A 24410-nucleotide genomic window follows, 5' to 3' on the forward strand; every position below is an offset into this window, starting at 1 on the left:
GGTTCCATTTATTTAAGAATTTTATATTAAATACAGGTTTTTTACAGCTTATATAAAAAATTAATTACTAAATTCCGTACAGACCCTATTATTATATTTATAATTTAGAGTAAATACGCGTATAAATAAGACTAGGATCAGCATAAATTGCTTATTCAATTTGATTTCAATGTCGTACATAAGATACTCCACCAAACTCCGGTACGTACTTAAATGATTCTACATCAAAAAATAAACTTTTTCAAAAAAATCTGTTACATAAAAATATAATTTTTAAAAATGACTTTTAACTATCGAAGTTTGATTGGGTACAATGTTTTTCATGCAACTTAAGTTAGAAAAAAGGAAAACGTTCCAAATTTTATAATAATCTTTGTCCCAAAGGGCTTTTACTAAAAATAAAATTCCTCATCAAGTCTAGATTCTGCAGAACCATGCTCAACTATTCACAAGTCGTGTTTTTAATGATTTCGTAATGAAGATATTTTAATGCTAAGCAAACAAATTTGGCAGGAAGTATTGGCACAAAAATTGCAAAAGTTTGCGATAACTTAAGATTCGTCATATCTTGGGCATCGTCCCTTCACTTTATTGTATGCACCGTATTCGCAGGACACGGTTCCACATTCTCGATTCTGGATACAACTGAAACGAACCATAGATATAGTGTTTGTAGGGTTTACAATGAGCGAGATCATTTATCACTTACATTCGATCCACCAAACTGCTATATTCTTTTCCCTTCTTCATTCTAACACAGTCTTCATTATTGTTGTCGCAGTCACAAAAACATCTCGTTTCATATTTTATCCTGGGGTGAAACTCTGTTGGACATTTGCACCTGAAATATTTTAACCTAGTCGTCTCGATTAACTACTCACTATTTAGCAATACCAACTTTTGCAACAAGCTTTCAGGAATTTCAGTTTTTCCTTTTAAAACAGACTGGAAAGATTTCCCTGGAAATGATTTGAAGTTGGGGGTATAGACACTATTTGTTGCGACTCCTTTCTGCTTTTCTGTTGTACTCGATATTTCTTCTTTGTTATTTCCTAATGTTTTCTCTTTGCATTCGCATTCAGTGTGATTATAGAAATTGAGCTTTTCCACTTTGGGCACGTCAGATCCAATGGGTTTCACCTGAACGAAAACGAAAAATGCTAGTTGAGTTAGTGACATGTATTTACATTCAAATTCTGAAAAGTTTGCCCTGATAAAACATAGTAAGACCATTTGGCACTATGCCGCGTTTTACCATCCGAACACGGTCTGGTGTCTTACGAACCCGCAAAAATAAAATAGGCGAGTTGCAGCTGCTATTAAATATCAAATACCTTGGTTCGATGTCTTTGTAACATCTTTTTTTTTCTTTCTTTTCTTGGGAAACGGAGACTTTGCCAAGATATTATTACGTTTCCGCGAACTAAATTTATACATACGAGCGCGACCCGTTTTAACCTTTGGTTTAACTGGAATTAATGCAATCAGAGTTCTTATTAACTTTACACTCTTAATAACACTTTATTTTTATAATGATTTTATTTGGCAAAAAACTTCCCAGTAATTCAGAAAACAATGAGATTCAAAGCTCTTGAAAGATATTGATTTTAGTAAGAACTTATTTCAGCTTAAAATAATATCTCAACACGTTATTCTGGCTCTCTTTTAATACAATCATTTTTGTTTATAAATTTATAAGTATGTTTATAACAAGTTTCCTGTTTATCTTCATAAACGAGTATTATTGGTTTCATTTTGTTGGCTTAGTGACTTTGAAACGTGAAACATGAGTAAAGACATCCAAAAATTAAAATTTAACAATTTGTTTATACGATGGATGATTGTGTTTTGTTTTATTCATCAAAGGAATAAATACAACTTACATAAAAATAAAGGCTGACTTCAACCCGTTCTTTATACTGGCAAGTTGTGTCGTAGTTGCAACACCCAGTATCTTCGGCGCAGCGGTGCAGTACGGTACAGTGCGGTATGTAGGTTACTGTAGGATCGGGATGTTCTATGTGTACTGGTATTACTTTGGGTACTGGTCTTTTGCATTGACCTGAGCTTTTGATTCGTACAAAGTGATCAACCACTGCAGTGGTTTTGCTTTCTGGAAAGAAAAAAAAGAAACTTTAATAATTTAGTTAGCTTTCAAAAATTGAAATACAGGATATAAAAAAGTCTGCAGTACAGAAAATATATTTTTTAAACCCGCTATATAATACTATAAAGGACACTATTTTCTGCCCCGTTCCATATGTAAATTATGCCTTATTAAAAAAATAAGTTTCCTTTGATACAAATAGTTTTTTAATGTAGAACCCAGCAGTTTTCGAAACGAGCCACCTATATATGTATATTTTTTTAAATCTTCAAAAACATATAACAATAAAAAGTCGTTTTATGTTATTACTTCATATACATATATGTATTTAAAAAAACCATTCAAACCGGATCCAATTTCTTCTAAATAAAGGTGTCCTAATTGAATATACCCACTTATATAGTTACAATGCGTCATCAAACAGATATCAAATATATAAATAATATATTTAAAACAACTCTTCAAATCGAATCTAATAGAAATCCTTTTGCATTCAAATGCGTATTTCACATTCACTTATTAAAAATATAATATTGGGCATTAGAGATATTACTCCGCTTATTGATAAAGTATCCCGGGATGGAGGCATTATGTTATTAATAAGCCGAATAAATATGTTTATCAATTAGATTTTAAAATTCATCATCCTGATCAACATCATACTGAAATATTTTGTAATTGTACTTTTTAATTCTGAAGAGATTACTTTCGATATGCATAAATGTAACATAAACCGTGTTTAAACCTTTTTGATGCCATGCGATTGCCTGTTCTTCACTACTGGAAAATTTCATCATAACGACTTCATTGTTAATTCAATTTAACACGTGTGTAGTAAAAGTACAAATTAAAGTGTCGAGTTAACTAACGCAACACATAAAGTATCGCCTAGAGCTATTGATGAAAAGCAAAAATAAAGGAATCGTCCAAAGATGCTCATGTGAGTAATCACGATACCACCTCCGGACATCACGATATAACGTTCGTGGTCTTGGTGTTTAAATGAAGATGGGGACCTCACAGACTGCGTATTGCTTCCTAATGGTGGGAGGATTTTTCACTATTATATCTTAGAGCCATAATAATTTTAAAAATGCTTGTTGGGGCACCTTCTTTGGTCTACCTAATAACTCCCAATATCTAGGGCTTGAAGATATATCATTATATTGGACAGAAAGCTACAATTTTCTGTTGTAGGACAGGAAAACAGACACTTTGAAAAACACCGAGGCAATTTGTTGTACAGATTTTGGTAAGTATGGGAAGTTCTAGGGAAACAGGGGGAAGTAAAAATGAAATACGAGAAATACAAAAGAAGTAGAAAAAGTTCAAGGAAAAAATATGGACTATAAAAATTGTAGATCTTGTGCCTAAACTTATTTTTTTATATATGTGTATATAGAGAATATTTCTCTTAAGTTCTATAAGTATTATAGATTTTAATAAAAAGGTTTTTCATAAACGAGTTTTATTTAAAATATAATATTGTAAATTAGAAAAATCTGAAAATCTCTTTTGTATCTACATTTTCAGCAGACTTTATTGGATCTTTAAGCTAGTTTTGAGTTAGTTTTCCATTGTTACACCTTTGATCGATATGGAAGAGAAATAATTTCTTTTATCTCTCACATACCTCGCTGTGTTTATGAAACTGTGAAAAATGCAAGAATTGATTAACAAAAGTCAAATCAGTTTTGAATATTTTCAAGACGTTTTCTTTTCTTGTTACTCCTCTAATTGATATATTGTTTAGCGATCTTTGAAATTTAATACAGCATAGCTGAAAGTAACTACATCCGAATATATAAATCAAACAATTTTATTTCATAAAATCCTAAAATTGAAAAATAAATAAAACATAATATAAATTAGTAAAATCTCATTCTTTATTTCTTGAATATTACATGTTAAGCGCATAAGAGATGCAGTTGGGAATTTTTAATACTTATCATACAATAATATCCCATCGACAGTAAAGAATAGCTGAACCTTTAATGCAACAAAAAGGAAATGTCACTTGGCATAGCTATTTTACTACAACTTACGAACGTTTATAATTTTATTATTAATTCAACGTCGGTGTTTTAGAGAGGTGACTATTAATTTTAGTCGTAATTTATAAGTTTTAGTAAGCATGTTGGAATTGAATTTTTCATAATTTAAATTTCTACGCTATTCGCACTGCATTGCGTAAGTTGTAAATAATATTCATTTTACTCCTTCGAGTATGTTCTTTTGTTAGTAGACCCATGTGGAGATGTTAACTTTACCTGACCGGTATATTTTCAATCCACATAAGTTCAACAATGAGTTCTTGAAAAACTTTATAAATGTTTCAGGGCGTGCTTTAATTTCATGCCAACAACCATAATTTGTTGCAACTGCCAATGGTACTTCCTTCTTAAATTGTTCATGGCGCAGGACTCAATTAGTGTGTAGAACTCAACGTACTGGATCAAAGTGCACCACAGTCGACCACATGAAATACTTTTCATTGTCTTCTGAATATTTAGAACCGCTTTTCTAGGAATAACTTGTTTCGGGAAATCCAAATATAGTGATAATCTCACTTATTTGACCTTATTTATCTCACTTCTAAGTGGAGGAGTTGGTGAGCTTACCCTGTAATAAATCATAAAAGTGTTATGATTTATAAACATTTTCGCAAAAAAACCTACCATCGCAATTCTCTGAAAATTCAGGAAACTTCTCATCAATAATTAATATGAAGATTTCAAAATGGTCGAGGTAAATTTGAAGTTTAATGATTTGATATCCTGCAACTTCTGCACCTGATGTAGGTATAATACAAACAGCTTCGTACCAACTTTTAAAACATTAATCTTCTGTATTGAATTGTTTGTTCATAAATCTGAGGAAATTAAGTTTGACTTGCGTCATGAAGCTCCTCACATCAGCTACCTTTTGAATTTCAGAAATTTGATACGTTACCACTCGACTGTGGAAAAACGTTTTGATGAGCTTTATACCATCACCATACTCAGCACTGCTGGCTGAAAGGAACAGAAATATTATATTAGCCATTTTTCTAAATTAAATTAATATTTGCTGTATAACTCACAACTTAACGGGTTGTAAAGGATAGGCTACTGTGGTCTCCATTGCTTCCAAAGTCATCTGAAATATTTAAATGAAAAAGTAATATATGTTATTAAAAATGTAAATATTAAATATTATAAAACGAATGATTTATAATTAGCTATCACTTTCGATGAAAACTACAAAATATAGTGCGAATGCGTTACATTAAAGTGCAAAACCTCGTAGATAGGTAAGTTTCTAAAGTTTGACAATCCAATTATATGTGAAAATTTTAGTGCGAAAAAGCGAACTTTTTTCTTTAAAAACAAAGGAAACAATAATTTCGAATCAACTTACAAAAAATCAAATAAAAACTCAAATACAATTGTATGAGAATTTTAAATGTACTTACGATTTTAAAAACACCAAACACAAAACCGCAATATCTTGTTCGCACAGCACACGGTTCATTCCCGTTAACGATTTTAAGAGAAATGACTTTCGAGTCTAACATCTTCAAAGACTTGGACACAGCTGTATAATACATATATTTAATTTCGATCAAATACGTAACGATTAAAATTTAGCTCAAAGTTAGCCATCAAAATCGCAACGATTTTGATTATTTAAATACAAGAAAATCCTAAACTTGTTCGAGTCGGAAAAGTCCTTGTCATAAATTCTACAGTTTTTTTACACATCCATGAACTAAACAAATAACACGTATACCTCACCTGATATGCTGTCATAGCAAATTATTTCTGGAACAAAACCACTTTTGAATATTTCCAATAATCATTTATACTTTGTACATATATATCTGATAGAATTATACAACAATGTATTTGAGAAGAAAAAGGGTAGATTTTTCTTTTATAACTAATAGGGGCGCAGAAAAGAAAAACTAACTTAAATCTAGCTTTTGAAATTCATCAAAATCCGCTTGAAACTCTTACCATTGGTTCGTTTAAGAAAACAAGGAAGTCGTTCTTTTTGACACGAACTATTGAGTTTTTTACATCACCGTAAATTGAGGAAATGACCTGCTTGACACCTCATAGCAAACGAATACGAGATTAAATAAGTAAAAAATGCTGCATGTAACTCTAATTAAAATAGCTAATAATCAATGCGATATTGTTGTTTTTAGCAGATCATAATGGCAACAACCATCGCATTTTTCATACCTTCAGACGATTTTTTACTTGCAACATTGCCCTTTTGCTGCATGTAGTCTCTTCTTGCTTGCACAACCCTTTCTCTAGTTCCAAATTGATTCCATTTGTACTCGCCAAAGCTGGAATACCTTCTAGGTGCTAACAAACAAGATTAAGAATTTTTGGAATTTTTATTTTACTTTTAACTCTTAACACAATTTACCTGGTGTTGTTCTTTCGGTGGTGGCCTCTTCAGCTTGAAAATCTTCTTCAAAATCATAGTCCAGAAATATGTTGTCAGGGTCGTCGTCTTCCTGAAACAAGGAGATATTAAGAAAATTTCTTCGGTTAAGTTGGTTGTAGACTTGTACAGCCAGAAGACTCGGGACAATTTATAATAATATAGTATTAAGCGCTAAAAGGAAATACCTTACGCCAAGTACAAGTCACGTTTAAGGGCCATATAGACGAGCGTAGAAGATTTAAACACGCACGTGCATTCATTAACGTACAAGTAATACACGTGACGTATTTTTATACAGATGGACAATCAAAAATCTGCAGTGGTGCATTGACCAATGGTTGTATAGGGTAAACCAAATTGAACGCTCTTAAAGGGAAAGTTTTACTTCTAGCAAGGATAAAAAAAAGTGCATCGGTGTCTGTGCCTTAATTTTTATGATAAATTTAATTGTGAAATTTACATTATTAATATACAGAGTGTCCCTGAAATGATCGTACAACGCCTGTTCAAAAATTCCTGATTCAAAAATAAGACATGCTAGACAAATTTATGTATATTTAATGTTGCTTGGTTTTGCCGCTACAAGACATTAAGATTCTCAAACTAAAAAATTCTTTTGAAATAATTACTAAACGGTTTTATCGATTTTCACTAATTTTGGAAATAAGAATTACTACATAAATTAGCGTGTTTTAATGTGAACGAGATCTTTTTTAATGCATGTACAAGCTGTGTACATAAGGTCATTTCAGGGATACCCTGTATATAATTCTGAATATATTTTTTACCTAATTTTCAACAATATAATTTAATTTAATAAAAATTAGTATTTTTACAGTTAATACCCTGTATGTTATTGGTTCTAGCGATTGCTTACTTTTGACTGATTTTAGTGATATACGGTGTTGAATTTGTTAAATTACAAATCTATGTTGAAAACTAAAATCTAAATAGTAATATATAAATAATTTCGGCATGGTTGATTCATATTGCGTACGCACCAAGACGATTCACGTGTATATAAAAAAGGAAATATTTCTTCGAATCTTTCACGATGCTCGCTCGTACTGCAGTAGTACCTTTGCCGTTTATGCATAAGTGAAGTCGGTTACTGCATTCTTGTTTTGTTAATCCCGATTTCCACTAAATATACTCATAATTTTCAACATAAGGGTTTTACGGGTTAAATTTTAAGTTCGCATTAACCTCTGTTTTGTTAGAATTGCATGTTGGTAAATATAAGAGTAACAGTGTTTGCCTTACCCTCCGAATAACGAAACAAAATACATTTTGCGAAACTTTTTGTCTTAATTTATGAATGAAACTAGTAATAATTGTTTTTTTTAAGTTTATAAGTTGCAACTCGATATAGTGAATTAAGAATCAATGCGTGTGTTAAAGGAAAGAGTCTGTTTTATTCAAATCATCGAATTTCGAATAATATGTTCTGGACATCACTAACAAGAGGAAGAAACAACAGATTTACTACTAACATCCAAGTTTTAATAAGATTATGTATGTACATTAAAGCCAAATTTCACAATACCTTAATTGGAGTTCTTCGTTATACGGGCTAAGTCTAACCAAAGTAACTTTCTTACGTAAACGGCAGGAATTCCGTTCATTCTGGTAGAGAGACTGTCAAATAACCAAATAAGGTCGTAAATTGTAAAAAAATCTTAGTTGTTGATCTGCCGAGTGTGAAAAGGAAAGTATTATAATCAATAAATTTTTATGAAATTAAATTCAAATTTAAAATTAACTCAATATAATATTTTCATTATATATTTTGGTTCGGTTCTGAGAGTTTTAATACAATGCGCAAATGATTCACAATAGTTTGTTTGCAGTTGTTGTCATAGCGTTCCAAAGCCGCCTTCGGCAAAAATGCCCAAACATCCAACATGTAGAAGCAACACACAAATACAATACGTGGCTTTTTTCCTACAAAAAGCTTAACTTTGTTGATGTTTTTTCTGTATTTGTATTCGTAACAGAAAATAAGAAAAAGCCACTTTTCTGAAAGAACACTCTTGAGATTTACTATACTAGAAAAAAAATATATCGATAAAATTAAATTGTCATTTCATTCTCCACAAAGAAAATAATACAGATAGAACGAAATAAAAATAAATGTGGAAAGATATCTTTCCCAGCTAGAGTTCTGTTGCCTATTAAACTTTCCGGTTTAACGTCAGTGAGTTACCCCTGAAGTTACCGAATAATTCAATTTAACGTTATTCGACAAGTATTTTACGGATTTCCATTAAATTAAAGCTAACGTAAATTTTAAAGCACATTTCCCTAATTAAACAATTATTACCTATTTATATGTCGATATTCAGTTAATTTAACATCATTTTGCAGCGTTCAATCGTCTTCGCGTTTCCTCAAATGGATATAAAACACGATACTTACGCAATTAAACACTTATATGAAGTAAGTAAGCGATACAGATGATCATAGATCAGGGTTATAACATATACCAAAAATGACTCATAGGATATTCATGGTATTCATTACTATCAAAAGTTAAACAGTAATGCCCCCAGAATTAAAAGGTCAGCTAGGAAATGATATTCAAATTAAGGCCATGATACAGAATGCCAGTAAAATGTCTTATTTGTATAAATTGAGCAAAATTAGATATAACACGCTTAATCGCATTTAAAGACCATCTAAGCAGAAACCTAATTTTAAAATTAAGAGAATTCATTAAAAAAGAATGGGTTCACCAAACGTTCGTTAATGTAAAGTAAAAGTAAACGATAAAATTTATTTTCATTAATTGGGAACATATACTAAATTTGATTTTCCTATTACCATTTATTACATTAGGCTTTTAGCAATTTCTTAGATTATCGTGTAGTATGTCTTCAAGGAAAAACGAGAAACATTAAGAATGAGCATCTTCCAGATTTCGTCCCTCCAATTATTCTTGCCTGCCATACAGAGACTATTTATTAACACTTATTCTATTATTTTAAACCGTTTTGAATAATTACTGAACAATTTAGATTAAGGAACTTGTCACAATAATGAACGTAAAACTTTGTACTGTTCCAGCCCACTTTTGGTAGAACAATGCGTTATACTTACCAGTTTGGCTAAGCAGGAGGTGTAAAAAATGATTTGGTTTGTCGAGATTAAACAATAATCAAATTCAAAACTATTTTTTATTCCAAACTTTGACAGCTTTTTTTTAATTGAATTTACTTAATTTTGAAATAAGTCAAGCAATTTATTTGATAATGTATGCCCTTTTTACGAGCAATTAATTCATAAATTTAAAGCAGTGAAGATTTATCGTATGTTAATTCAATTTTATAAATATGCAATAGGACTCGTTTTTCAGTATGTCTTATAAAACTCATATACTACCGTTTTCAAGATATCTTTATGGAAGAGAAAAAACCACAGGATAGTAGAGTTAAAACTCCCATTAAATGTAGCCATACTGCAAGCTATTTGATATTGTACGCGTGGGTGATCATAAATAAAGGGACTTTGCATTCACGGTAGCTTTCGTTTTTATCGGGAAATCTTTTGCTCGGTACGACTCGAACGTACGAAGTTACAGGCTTCTTTGTATCAGTTCAGTCTTCTCGCTTTTTAAACATCTTTTGCCATGGCCATCAATTTATTATCAGGGAATATCGACCTTAAAGTAAGCGGGTCTTATTATTAAATATTATTTTGGTAAAAAAATCGGTACCCTTTGAGATGCTAATTTTTATTAATATTCCCAGAACCAAATTATTCAGGTATTAAGAGTATTTGAGTAAACTTCAGTGAATAAGGAAGTGTCACGTCAACAATTTATTGTTGTGATAATATTTTGACTTCTCCCCACCAATTAAAATGTGCTCGTTACCTTTGAATCTTGATATTTGTTGCAAACACAGAATCTCTTGTTAGCTATGGTTTTACTAGGTACCTAGAAAAGAATGGTTGTTTGTTTGAACATCTAAATCCACAAGTACTTCCCTTAGTTAACATCAATGCATTTAAATTGAGACTACAGGACAAACTGAAGGTAATAACATATATATTTGAAATAAAGAATGAATTGAAGTAATACCAATTTAATTCATCTAATATCCAAAATTTATCTATGAGGCATGATTACAATAGTTAATATTTCAGATCTGATATTTCTTGCTCCCGCCTACAATTTTTACTAAATGTAATAAAATACTAAAGCAAAATGATAATGTTGATGATGCTGTAGGAACAAAGTTTATGGTTTTCTTTTTCCTGTATCCTCCACGTAACTCTGCGATTTGATTCCCCTGCTGCACTCTTCTGCAGTCTAGACAAATTGACTGGTGGTACTATAGGTTTTTCATTGGTACTTTATCGAAGCAAACAGAGAACCAAACGATTTCATCTCAGTTGCATACGAGGCAAATGCGAAGTTGGTCGTAAACATTACAGGCACGGTAATAAAATGTCAGGACATATTGGATTCTCATATTATCACAGACGACATTTTCACACGAAACTTTCAGTCGATTGAAACCGAGAAGAAAACTTTATTTGCATTGATCCCACAAATTCTACCTATTTACAAATTACTTACAAATACTTAAACCGACACCTAGATTTTAAATCCTTATTCTTATATTTGAGTCCTACATAAAGAACCATTAACGTTTTTAATGCTGAACAATATCTGATCATTGAAAAAATTCCAAGAAGAATTCTGAAGAGTTAAATATTTTTTGTAAAAATTGTGTAGCATTTAAAAGATTACTTATTAAAAGTAACATTAGAAATTGAAACCCTGCCTAATCTTGATAAAAAAAAACTCACGCGATTCAAATGGGCCCTTTTACTGACAGATTAAGGAGTGTTGATGCTTTAATCGTAGGTTACAGTACCTACCTTGTAGTACTACCCAAGTGCTTTCCTTTCTTCTGCTATTCTGCAGTCTTTGCTGGCTATTAGGTAACTTTTTCATTATAAATAAATGCCGTACAGCAGTGTGGGTGGCAGAAATTCTTTACGTATATAAGTTGTTAGCTAATTCTAGATTATGAAGAAATAAACCGCTCGTCATCTCAACCGGGTTAAATGATTTTTTTGTAACTTTTTTTTTTAATGTTTTTGAGAATCGGCAATATTATTTAAAATCGTCGTAATAAATTTGAACTTAAAAAATTTAAAATAACTAATTAAAAAATATATATATGTAAAAATGTATATGGTGGGCAAAATTATACTGATGTGTTACAGTTTTGCCCAGTTAGGCAAGTTCAGATTGGAGACCAAGTTAAGCAGCATACACCTACTTTGCCCACAATTAAAAACAACCTTAATTTACGTAATTTTCAATTTACATTACAATCATGTAATCAATTACACATGGTCCAAAATTTATGGAACACATTTATGCTCTGTACAATATTACAGGCTCTGGAGATTGAGCGGTGGAAAATGGGCCGTTTCGGAATAATGGTCAGTTCTTCTGTTACCCAACAGCAATAAAAGAATCTTTAAAACCATCTCGAGATATTAACCTGGTTTACACAATTTAATGTTGGAATGAACCGAGATAAATTTTTTTATCTGGAAAATACCAAACCTAAAGTTCAATACTTGAGCAAAAACTTAATTACCTAAATGAATTTCAAAACAACGAAAACCGTAGTTAAATATATATTTGCATTTTAAAATTACAATACTTTAAAAAGAATCCAAAAAATATATTGACTCGGTTCGGATGATGAGCAGTTTACATGAGGTAAATATCGTGGTAACGGCTTAATTCAATTCTACTATATAGGAGATTCAAGAAGTTAATTTGCAAAAAAATGAAATGAAATAAATGATGAGAAGTTTCGAGGCTATTATATAAGAACTTGATTAACGTTCTAGAAGCCTCTGTTATAAGTGAAAACTGAAACTTTACTGTTAAGTACCTATTGTCGATTACACGGAAGAGAACCGACTATTAATCAAAGCAGTAAGTACTTTCCTAAACAAAATCATTATTAATTCATAGTATGTCTTATGCTCACAATAAGACAAAAGTCCTTTCAATCATAGGAATAATAAGTCATGGAAATCTATGCATATGGTTGAGAAGCCTCTGCCTACTACTACTCTTATTACCATAATTAGTATTTACTTGAAAATGCTGCAAACGGAGGAGAACTAAATATATGTATAAGCAGAAATATGCGTTTTTTATTTCATTTATTGAATATTCTTGAAATCTAACTCAAAAAACGTAAACTTCCTTACCACGTTTCTGTGATATTTTACAACTGACTCATTAGAAGGCATTCTTTAAACTGCTTTGCACGAATCACCGTCAAGCCCTATATTTATGGGAAGTCGTAAAGTGCAACTACTTTGAGATTATGGTTGTAGTTGTCAAGAACATGTTTGTTTACGATATAAACAATTTACTGAATAAGTGTTAAACCTTAATTAATATCCAAAATTGGAATTTCATTTGGGATATTTTGTCGTTATCATGTCCTACCACCTATTTTAAATATGTCAAAAATAAGTGTGTATTTTGCATCCTTAATAATTGATTCGAAGTATTTTTAGTGATGAAGAAAATAAGTTGTTATGTCTAAAAAAATATCTGGCACTTAATCGGGTTATTTAGGAATACTCATTACAGTGAATTGTACAGGTTGTATTTTTACCATGAACAACAAATTCAAAGCTTTATATAACACTAGCATTGAAATCTGGTAAAGAGTAGAAGATATAGACTTGGTTAAATGCGAGAAAAGTTACACATTTAAGGAAGAAAAAAAACTATCAATGTTGTATTAAAAAATAGAATGAAAACAATATTGTCGTGTTGGAGCTTATAAAAAACTATAATGGAAAAGTGGTTTTTGGATTCATCTATTGCTTACCATACCTCAGAAAGGGATATTTTTAAACGTTCTAAACTTTTAAGTTTTTCCAAAAATAACTGTTGGCATTGTGAATCCACATGTGTCCCCCTTTTTAGGACATTTTCGTGCCGACACCCATATATTGAACATACTGTATTTACCGGTGCAGAATAGAAAACTAAGTTTCATGCATTAAGTAGCTAACTATTAATAAACGAAAACGTATTACATATACGTTTTACACGATGAGTAGGTGGGATGTTACACCCATAAACTAAGCAGATGATGGGGCATCACTGATTAGACCTCGATTCGAGTATTAGTCAATAGGTGAATGTAATATAACTGAGATGGTTAACGTATAAAATAGGTCAAGTTTTTCAATATACCATCCCACCGATGAGATAATGTAGGAAGATTCTCCTAAAGACTTACGTTCCTCGGTACAGGGTCATTCCGTGTATAATGTATTCCAGTTGAAACGAGCTTGTTATATTCTTTATTGACGGTTAACTTTAAAGAAAAATGTTTACATACGTTAATTGGTCTTTATCCAAAACTGGAAACAATCTCGCTTGTCTGATATAGTTGAACTATGAAATATTATTTTTACTGATCATTTGTTTAACGAAAATGTCAACGTAGAAACGCAAGAATAGACTACGGTTAAAATCTGAAAATGCAGCATAGAAGGTGAGGTAGTAATTTATTTATACACTATTACCTCTATAGTACATATTTAGGTAAAATTATTAAAAGGAACATCGTAAATGCTCTACAAAAGGTAATAAAGTCGTTTTTTTGTGAATTTAAAGAAAATTATTATTCTTCAACCTTAAATTAATGTTCAAGTAAAATAAAAAGGACATCAATACCTAATATATACTTCGTAGTACCAAAATTATAATGCTAATTAAGTAATGATGTGCTGTTTTACCTACATAACCACTTATATAGTTTTTACCTTATAAGAAGTAAATTGGTCACAAAGCAGAAGCATCTTGCATACTTATTTTCTAAGCACTGAGATAATGTAGTAATGTATCAATTTTAACCTGCACGAAAAATGATTACTATTGCTTTCAAGATTATGGATAACGTGCCTTAGTAACATCGAAATTTCTTTTTTTAAATAATACCCTTTTGCGATGAGTACTCACCACCTGGTCTCCTCCATCGAAATCCCCATAATTATTGAACAAATCTTCATCAGGACTAGGCATGGTGGTTGTGGTAGTAGTAGTGGTGGTGGTACGACCTCTATTGGACCATCCGTGGTGTCTCATTCGAGTGCCAGTGTCACTGTAATAATCCCATCGATTGTCACTCTTATAATTCGTATTAACACTACTTTTACTACCGAAAAAACTACTAGCACTATCTAAGTTTGCCATTCTAGTTTTTAATTTGTCGAAATGTGGAAATCTAGAAGACGAATGTCTGAGTTTCACACTGGCACTATTTAATAACGGTTTCGTAGATGTAGTCGGATAGTACTTTTTCGGATTATTTCTCTGAGCGCTTTTGAAATGGTCATCCTTCGGATGGGCTAATGACACTTGAACGAGGGCGTAGAAGCACAGCAACGACTGCGGTTTCTTTAATCGCATTGTGAGTCTCTCACTTCGTGTTGATTTTGTCCGGTTTCATGGCTAGGCGCTAGAAAAGGAAGAACGTAAACAAACATTTTACACTGCAACTGAATAAAATATAGAAAATATATTTTTCTAATTTTGACAAATAAAGTTGCAGTTTCCTTATATAAAATGGGTGACAAAACTGGTTCTTAGCTAGTTACATGATTGCAGGTATCTTCGTTTTGATAATTCAGCTTACAAATAGGCTCAGGAACAATAATGGTTGCTGCAGATCTCTGTCATCTTTCTTGCGATTTCTAAATCGTATAGTAAAATTACGACAAAAATATGTATAAAATGCATTAGGAAATGTTGCCTGTGTTTCTTGTTGTATGTTAGAATTCCACTCGTAGCGATAAAATAAAATTCGTTTATTGTCACTTTATTTGTCAAAATTAGGAAAAATATATTAAATTTTGTCGAAATAACTCTTAACTTTACTGAATTAAGCCATACATTTTATAAATTATTGTTGAAAAAATAGGAATACAGGGTGTCTCTTGCCATTGAAATATCGGGAAGGTTTCTGCAAAAATTTTGTATATGTACGTCTTGTATAAAAGATTTTTTTTGCATCTTCAAATGTTTTACAACTCATAATTTACAACTCAATAGATAAAATTTATGCGAACGTTGATGTTTCAGCCGATGATCATTGCCCCTGTGCTGCTATAGTAATGAAAGTCTCGTTCGTTCTACGAAGCCTTCGGCCAAAAAGTGAATTATTATATACATACATATGTGTGTTAGCACTACAGAACGTCTTACTGCATTCGTGCCACGTCGTTCTTGCTTACATTCCAATTGGCAAGTTACTATTCTGCGTTTGCTATTTCTACACGAATTACCAATATTTTCATTGCCTCATATATTGTTATTAATCCCTGAAATATATATGAATTTGACTCTTTTGGATTCGACTATGTATGAAATAAATATGTATTTTATCTTTGCTTCAAATCCCAAAAATTGAACTATCCAATTGAATTGGCAACATTGCCTACAGATAACGTCACCAGAACCTGATGACATGCTGTTTTTTTTTTGTATTGCAGTTCCTATACATATATTAATACGTTTTATGAGATTACAATAGTTTGTATTTGACTGATTACAAACTAAACTGCTCACAAAATTAGTCGCAAAAGCTCATTTTTACAACGTTGCATGAAAACTTTCGTATGTAAGAAATAAATGTTACGACTTTGCAACGCACGTTTCAGTTTAATTTTAAAATTAACCGTATATCCGCCGAGTTGTGCCATCTATTCCTCATACCAGTAATTTGACGCTGTGATTGCGACGGTCCATTTGATGCCCATGAGATTTTGGCTTTGAAAGTTTTTGCCAACTTTTAAAATCCAACTTAGAAGACAGTGTTATCTAACGCGGCACATGATGCTCCAGAATCCTTGCTTAGGACACGTAACTATAACCATCAACTGCATTCCTTATGCCTAGAGACTCCAAAGTTTTTTTCGGGAAAACCCTCATCATACCTTCTATTTTCTAGAACCCTTTTGATATACAGAAATTCTGAAGTATTGTTCCAGACATTCACAGCAAATATAGGAGAATATTAAAGGATATGACTCAAATCAACCAGAAACAGATCTGATATAATGCGGTCATATAATCGAACAACACGTCAAAAAATGATGAGATCCTAAACTATTCTTATTTGATTAAATGATTAATACAAATTTGCCAAACCGCGTTCAAAATAAACATTTACCGGCGATTTATGTAATTTGATCTGTTATTTATACTTCGCCCAGTATGCAGACCGTCCCGATTTCCATTATTTATTATTCCATATCGCTATAGTCAAATGCTAAAACGTTTCCCAGTGTCACAACCATAAATAGCTGCGAACTTTGCAAGAACCCGAAAACTTCATTTGCTTTATTTTTAGGTCTTAAGCCGGTTTATATTCTTCTGTTTTAGTGTTCTAAATGTGAAAACGTTGAGCATTCTGGTAATAATAAAACGTAAACTTCGGCAATGAGCAGTCACCCTATGAGATCTGTTTCAAGTAGCTCGTTGATTTTACGAGCATTTATTGAAAAGATTGTACATATAGTTTTTGTGAAAAATGGTTAATCTTTAAAATTTGTTCGGGTATAAATTTCTTTTCAGGTAAAATTCACATTGAACAAATCTCTATGATAATTTAATCAAATCTCTGTATTAAAGGTGACCCTGAAATTTTTATTGAATTTTATTCTGGACATTTTCCAACAACTGGTTTGCTTAACGCAAGGCTAAGTATAAAAATCCTTGTCGAAAACTTTTGCAAAAGTTTTATACTAATTAATCGTCAATTATACTTAATGAATCCTACACGACTTACCATCAACGACTCCAAACGGCATCCAGACTCTTTTGAGGGCAACAAATTACACCAATCATAAACTCGAATCCCGGTCGTTTCAAAAGTGGTTCTTACGGTACTAACATAATAAATCAAATTAAATATTCCGCGTATATTTTCAGTGATCTCGCGTAACTCTGCTGCAAATAATCCCACTTTAAGTCGCGCTCGTAGTCACAGTCCGTGTCAGACTGAATCGTATTGTTACGGCTGCAGCCAGTCGGGCATTGTGGTCCATTCATCTGCATTTTAACACCGTCTGAAACATTGTTGTTTTGTTTATTGATCAATGAGTGAACATCGAGGGTTGTGGTCTAATTTTAGATTGGCGGATAATTTATTCAAATTTCATTAATTACATAATTTTGATATTACAAAGGTAGAAAAGCATCTTATTACAGCATCATACATATGTGTTCGAAAAAGATTCAGCTTTAATACCAGAAGTATTAAGCAAATTCCTTCTCAACTGATAAGTTTAATCCAGGTTTGCACAACGGAGACGGTGGGTATTTTTTATGTAGGCCAGTTTGGCGTCAAGGTGGCTTCTAGACCTAAGTAGATACCAATATTTATCTCATATACACTTTTACAATAATTTCATTTAATGTTTTCTTCTCGAGTAAAAGAATCAATATGATCCTACGATTTTTGTGCGCCTACTCGGCTTAAATGTAGATTGACACACAAAGCATCAAATTTCTAATTTGTCTACGATGGGGCTTCATGTCACGAAAGCTAAAACTCCATTTCTTTACAAATGATATTTGCACTTTTAACCTTGTTTGCATGTTTCATGAAGACGGTGATTTCTTTTCCAGCAGTCATCAAATGGTGCAATATCCGCTGTACGAGGCTAAAAATACAGGATACACTGAGACAACACTAATTTAATTCCTCTATTATGTGTATAGCTATACAGTTGAACGGACTTTATTTGACTGCTAATTTATAGACAGATAAGGGGTAGTAAAATTTAGGTTTCAATGTTGCTCAATAATAATTATTACTATTAATATTGACTGAAATAAAACATTGTTGTGGATCATATTTTATTTTAAAAATGGCTGACGTCTAACCCTAGTCCAAAATCTCATTGTTAGTATGATTCTATGGTAAAGCCCCTCCTATGAGGGTGAAATGAATGACTTCACCCCCGCAACCGCATAATGGTATAACATATGTGAACGTGAGTTGGATTCATATTTGGTAATTATCAGTGATTTGTCGACAAATAACTGTGTCGGTATTGGGCTCGTTAATCCAGGAAAGGTACAGATGTTCGCAAGGGGTGTACCATGTGGTTGTAGGTACTTGTTAGTCAGATGTGTCACATTTTACTTTGTAATTCTATCTATATATTTAAACTTAACCTATATATAATTACGATTATAATTAATTTATAAAACGTTAATTTTAAATCAATTTAAAAATATTCATTTGCAATCCTATTATTTATTTAAGTTTTTATAAGCTATGTGCGTAGCTTATATGTAGATATATATAGACTATGGACTCTTCAGACACACATTCAAGACATTTGAGCACGTGGTATTAAATTTTTAAACATAGATCCTTGATTGGTTAAATTATTGAAAGTAATAACAATAAGCAACCAATTAAAATCATCAATAACAAATTAGCATATATCGGCAAAGATCATTCAACTGAAGACAATATAAGATGACCTTTCAGACTTAGAAAGACAGATGAGAAAATTATGTATTTTGCAATAATTTTATGACCTTAAATTTGAATATTGATTTTCAACATCTTTAACTTCTTTTTTGTGTATACAGTAATAAAACAAACTTAATTTTTTTTAATTGCCTCTAAAAAAACTTCTAACAGTTAAATACTATTACGTAAAACCATTACTCACAATTTGAATCTTCAACTTACCTGTAATTGCTGAGTTACCGCTTGAGATTAGTTCAAAATTTTAACTCGGGCAAATAAAAAAAAAACAACTAGTTATTTTAAAATATATTCAGTCGATTCTACAATATGGTACCTATCACTATGCATTACTTGTACCACTATGACGTTAACTCTTCTGAGATTGTATGTAACACAGGTCGTTCGAAGTAGAACCAAGTAACATCAATTACTCATGAGTCACCCTGTATTTATTTAAAAAATTGACAATAGCAATTTTCAAATAAACAAAAGAACTACCATATAAATTTTCGTTTTTTGCAATGACACACAACATATCTTATTATTTTATTTCATTCTCCTCTAAAAATATATGATAATTATATAAATCATAAATTTTTTCCCAATCTTTTTTTTATGTTTTCCTTTTTGATAAAGTTAACAGGTGTGCAATGCGAACAAAACGTCTTAATTTCACATTTTCGTGATACCCTTTACACATATTTAAAATGAGGACGAAGAAGCCCATCTATTAAAATAATAATATAGTGTATTTCTTTTCGCAGATTGTAACTTTAGATTCTTTTGTTTCCGTCTTTTCATCCTTTTAATATTATTTAATAACTCTACATCTAAAAGAAATGGCTATTTTACATTTTCTAATTAAAATACAGAGGTAGGTACTAAAAAAAAAACCGGTTTTTCGAGTTTTATTATTTTCGTTTAAACCGAACTAATTTCGAATAAAAAATCTCTGCGACCCTGTATAAAAAATCAGTCACTCCTACGAGTATTACATTCACTTTTTTCAAAATTACAAAACTACTCAATTATCGATCGCATGTTCTTCACTGATTCTCTTGGTTCGAACTGCTACCATTTAAACATCCAAAACCGCCATGCCTCTTAGGAGAACAACTTACATTGTAATCGTTTTTCACGCTGTTACTGTTATTGATAACCTTGAAAAATCTCAACAGTGGACTTTTTGGAGTCGTCCAAAGTTTTTTATTACTCTTGGGTGTTATTTCCAGTTTCGGGGACTTGGGAGAACTCGACCCCAATGTTCGTTGCACCATTTCTTGGCATAAATTCTTTTCCACTCGCAGTTTCGTCAGCCAATCTTGAGCTTTCCGTTTTGGCGGTGAATAGTGGATGTGCGGTGCAGTGCCGTCCACGACAAAATTAGGTAAATTGACGGTGGGCGATGCCGAAAGGTTTATAGAGTTTTTGGTAGATTTGTAAGATTCTGAAATATTATGTAATAAATATGTGATTTTAAAAAATCCAAGATAAAGAATTCTATTTTTCTAATTTCGTTAAATAAAGCTTCAATAATCGGAACCAATCACTACAGGAGTTTAATTTCACAACTAATTACATAACGAAAACAGGTAGCTTATTGTAAGGATCAATTTGAATGTGTTTAAATTTATGCAATTTTCTTGTTATTCGAACATAACGCCTGTGGAGATTAGAAACGCTGTTTTGTTTTGAGACGTATGAGATCGCAGTTGTAGAATTTTGAGTTATTTTAACTTTTTAAGAGTCGTGAAGACGACATAATCAACCCTACTTTTATAAAGTTTGACTTTAACCAGAATTTCCCAATTCCCTATAATCGCTAGAAGTTCTCGTAAAGATCAACATAAAACATGGGGCTTGTTTATGTGTGGCAGATTCACATTTTTTCAATGGTATAATTACCGAATATGCAATAATAATATATGAATCTTCGGTAGTCAACTAAAAGATCACATTATGTATAAAATATTCTAATATAACTTACCCAAAGCCTTATTAAGCGACTTTAAGCTAATGCCATCCTCCTCACGTCGTTCTAGAACTTCCATGAACTGATCTGAATTGTCTGCCTGCCGAAAATTCCCATCCAAATGGGCAAATAATCTCCTAGGCCCGAAATCGGTATCGATTCTCTTACTTTCGCTCCACATATCACAGTCCGCCTTACGTTTCCAGGAGGTGGGTATACAATTTTCACAGAGAGAATTGGAAATTGTAGCTTTCTGACAATTTTTACACTGCCAGATTGGTCGTTTCGGCAGGTTAGTCTGGTCTGAGAGTCTGCACAGACGTTTTCTGGAATGATTTAATACAGCAAATCTACACCCTGTACTCAACTTTGCAAAATCTAATGTAGTTTACATAAAAATTAACCCTTCTCCTGTGAAAAAGTTACCTAACAAAAATTTAGTTTCTAACACACTCATCAACACGTACTTCGACGGTTTCTGTACTGGAAGAGGCAAAATTTCGGCTTTCCACCTTATACTTTCGGAACAGTCAATGCCACGTATATTCCATATTTTATAGGAGATGTCATCTGAACACGTTACAATGGAAGGCAGTAATGTTTTGAGGTTGCACCAAGCAACACACGTTACCTAACGAGAAAAAACTATACTAAAAATTTATGGTCAAGAAACTTAATTTACAGCCTAACTATTGTGACCATTGTTAATCTAACAATATTAAATAGGAACTGCATCCAATGAAGAGCAAAGAAAAACACATTCTTTGAACCGGCTGTTAATATGACAGATGCTTTATAACCAAAGAAAACTGCGGTTTAAATCATTTCAAAACAATTAACTTATTAGTTAATAAGTGGAGTTTTAACAATGTTGCTCTCAACTGTAATAATCTTGATGCTTGCAGTAGTAAAAATGTTGTAAATACTGGGAGAAAAAACACGTAATAATTTTATATGGGTAATGGACCCAAAATATGAAAGGAACATAACATGTATTGATAAAACAACATTACATTACAACAATGGTTATAATAGTCAGACGCAATATCAATTTAAAATTTTGGCCTTTTGTGTTATAAATAACAAAAACATTTCAGGTCGGAAATAAACAAATATGACAAGAAAATTGTCGTTGTTCAGCGCCTTATTTATTTCCGTTCTTGACTAGCAATATTTTAAATTTTAATAACAAGTTGGCTAGCTAATTGTATGCACCTCAGCACTGTGTCCTATTAGTTTCACAATAGGACGAGAATTATGTACATTCCATATGTAAGCGCTTTCGTCTGAGCTCCCGCTGACCAAATACTGGCCATCTTTATTTAGGGAAGATTTTACATAGAAGGTATGGTTTAAATGACCTGTGTAACACTTGACTGGCTCCACATCATAGGTGGCTACGTTATAGCAGTATATTGTATTGTCTAAACAATTGGCGTACAATCTGATACCTGCAAATTCATATATAATAACCCACAGTTGAAACAAAAACATGGTTCATTTTTAAGAATCATATTGTGCATGCCTATCTCTCCAATGAATTGTGCATAAGATAAATGGTAAATAAAGACCATCAAAGATCAATGAAATTAATCCTTAATAAATTTGATAATGAATAATAGTGTTTTATATACCTGGACCATCGATAGTTAAATTACTAAATCCGTTTTTACCAGTTTTTCCCATATAGGGTATAGTGTTCTTAGGTAATGATTCCTTTTTGTGTACTGTGTAATGTTTTCTCAAATCCCATATTTTGATTGCTCCATCTCCTGCCCCACATGAGATTAAAGTGTTGGAATTTTGAAAGACCAAACCAGTAACACTTTTTATTCCTAAATACACAATTTTTTAATCATGGGAACAAAAAAAGCAGTACCAAGTGTGACAAACCTGTATTGCAGGCTTGAATAACCTTTTTCTTACTTTTACTTGGAGTGTTAATATCTTTTCCTGGATGTGAATTGTAAATGGTACAGTCAGGTTTGCCTATAAAGCTACTTTGATCTGTCCTAGTGTCCCACAAAATAATATTTCCATCTCTACTTCCTAATAGAAAATTGAAAAATTGACCTATATATATAAATCATTTTTTCACTTCATACCAGTTGCAAATACATTAGAATCATCCTTTCTGAAATTTACTGTTTTAACAGATCTTGTGTGACCACAAAACATCCGAACTTCTCTAATGTCTCCATCTTCCAAATCATATAGCTTGCAAGTATGATCACCTGATGCCGTGATTATCTGCATTTGATCACACTTCCAGGCTAATTCGAAAATTGCATTGTTATGGGCATTTGTGCACTGCCTTTAAATAAAAAAGAGGCTGATATTAAAACTGGAAAGGTTTTTAAGAGAAATGATACTTTAACACTCAACCAAAGGTGCAACAAAAATGCAAAGGCAAATAAAATAAATGGAGTCTAAAAAAGAGTTTCATAAAATGTTCTTTGTCAAACATCCACATTCTAGTATATACCTACTTAAAATCTAATTCTTACTTTTCCTTTGATTGTGTATTCAAAATGACCAAATGGCCATCTTCATTTGCCATACCAACGAAATGTTCTTTTCCATCTTTTTGCGCAGTTTTACATGCAAAAATAGGTGCTGCAAATACGGGAGCTTCAGCATCCATAGTGTCATTAACAGTGTGAAACCTGTAATGAAGAGGATCATATTCTCTCCAAGTTGTAGCTAAAAATTGAGAGATACATTAGTTACCATTTATGCATGGGGAGAGACTTGGATACTAATTTATTATTATTTCTACTAGTTTCATTTTATGTAGTCAAGTATATGTGGTAACTAGTAACCAAAAATTCAAGACCCATAGGAGAATAAGAACGAGAACTATTCACTACTCACCAATTCCATATTGTCGGTTTATTAAAGATTTCACACTATTGGTGCTCATAATTCGATCAATATAACTATAAAACTTTAACTATCATCTACGTCATAGTTTAGAAGCTTAATTGCCTTCTATATGAATTTAAGGATCGGTGCAAATTACGAAATTATCAATTCATCTTGATTAACAGAACCAAAACATAGAAGAAGCGGGAAAATTCTGGTTAATCTTATCTGAGTTTTGCAATCGGATTCTTGAAATCCCGATTCGATATCAATTGTCATTTTTCAAGTTGAAATATTTTATTAATTAACTTCTAGCAGTAATTAGCAAAAACAGTTCGATACCTTTGAATATAATAATGATCTAGAAATTTTTCTGTTGATTTCTTATTTAAAAATATAGTTAAATTTGTTAAAATGAAAATCGAAATCGAATCTAAGTGAGAGGGAGAATGAAATGACAAGTGAG

At 31.9% G+C, this 24410-nt stretch overlaps 2 protein-coding genes and 1 long non-coding RNA gene across 3 annotated transcripts; 1 reads left to right on the forward strand and 2 right to left on the reverse strand.

The window, feature by feature from the left end:
• Window positions 1–2: 2 nt before the first annotated feature.
• Window positions 3–17548, reverse strand: LOC136350490 (uncharacterized). Its single transcript, XM_066302238.1, has 8 exons — window positions 17407–17548; window positions 14577–15075; window positions 6530–6620; window positions 6337–6465; window positions 1884–2113; window positions 899–1140; window positions 710–841; window positions 3–645 (listed from the first exon to the last, which is right to left on the reverse strand). The coding sequence occupies exons 2-8, from the start codon at window positions 15024–15026 to the stop codon at window positions 552–554; spliced, it is 1368 nt and encodes a 455-aa protein (XP_066158335.1). The 5' UTR covers window positions 15027–15075; window positions 17407–17548; the 3' UTR covers window positions 3–551.
• Window positions 17549–17726: 178 nt separating this feature from the next.
• Window positions 17727–18475, forward strand: LOC136350494 (uncharacterized). Its single transcript, XR_010734162.1, has 2 exons — window positions 17727–17932; window positions 18249–18475. It is a non-coding gene; the product is annotated as an uncharacterized lncRNA (long non-coding RNA).
• Window positions 18476–19398: 923 nt separating this feature from the next.
• l(2)dtl (lethal-(2)-denticleless) lies at window positions 19399–24204 on the reverse strand. The gene is made up of 9 exons (XM_066302232.1): window positions 23954–24204; window positions 23587–23782; window positions 23185–23393; window positions 22973–23128; window positions 22714–22914; window positions 22295–22530; window positions 21547–21710; window positions 21095–21405; window positions 19399–20554 (listed from the first exon to the last, which is right to left on the reverse strand). Exons 1-9 carry the CDS (start codon window positions 24000–24002, stop codon window positions 20154–20156), a joined length of 1923 nt encoding a protein of 640 aa, XP_066158329.1. The 5' UTR covers window positions 24003–24204; the 3' UTR covers window positions 19399–20153.
• Window positions 24205–24410: the final 206 nt, after the last annotated feature.

Source organism: Euwallacea fornicatus, chromosome 3 (assembly GCF_040115645.1).
Source record: "Euwallacea fornicatus isolate EFF26 chromosome 3, ASM4011564v1, whole genome shotgun sequence".
NCBI lineage: Eukaryota > Metazoa > Arthropoda > Insecta > Coleoptera > Curculionidae > Euwallacea > Euwallacea fornicatus.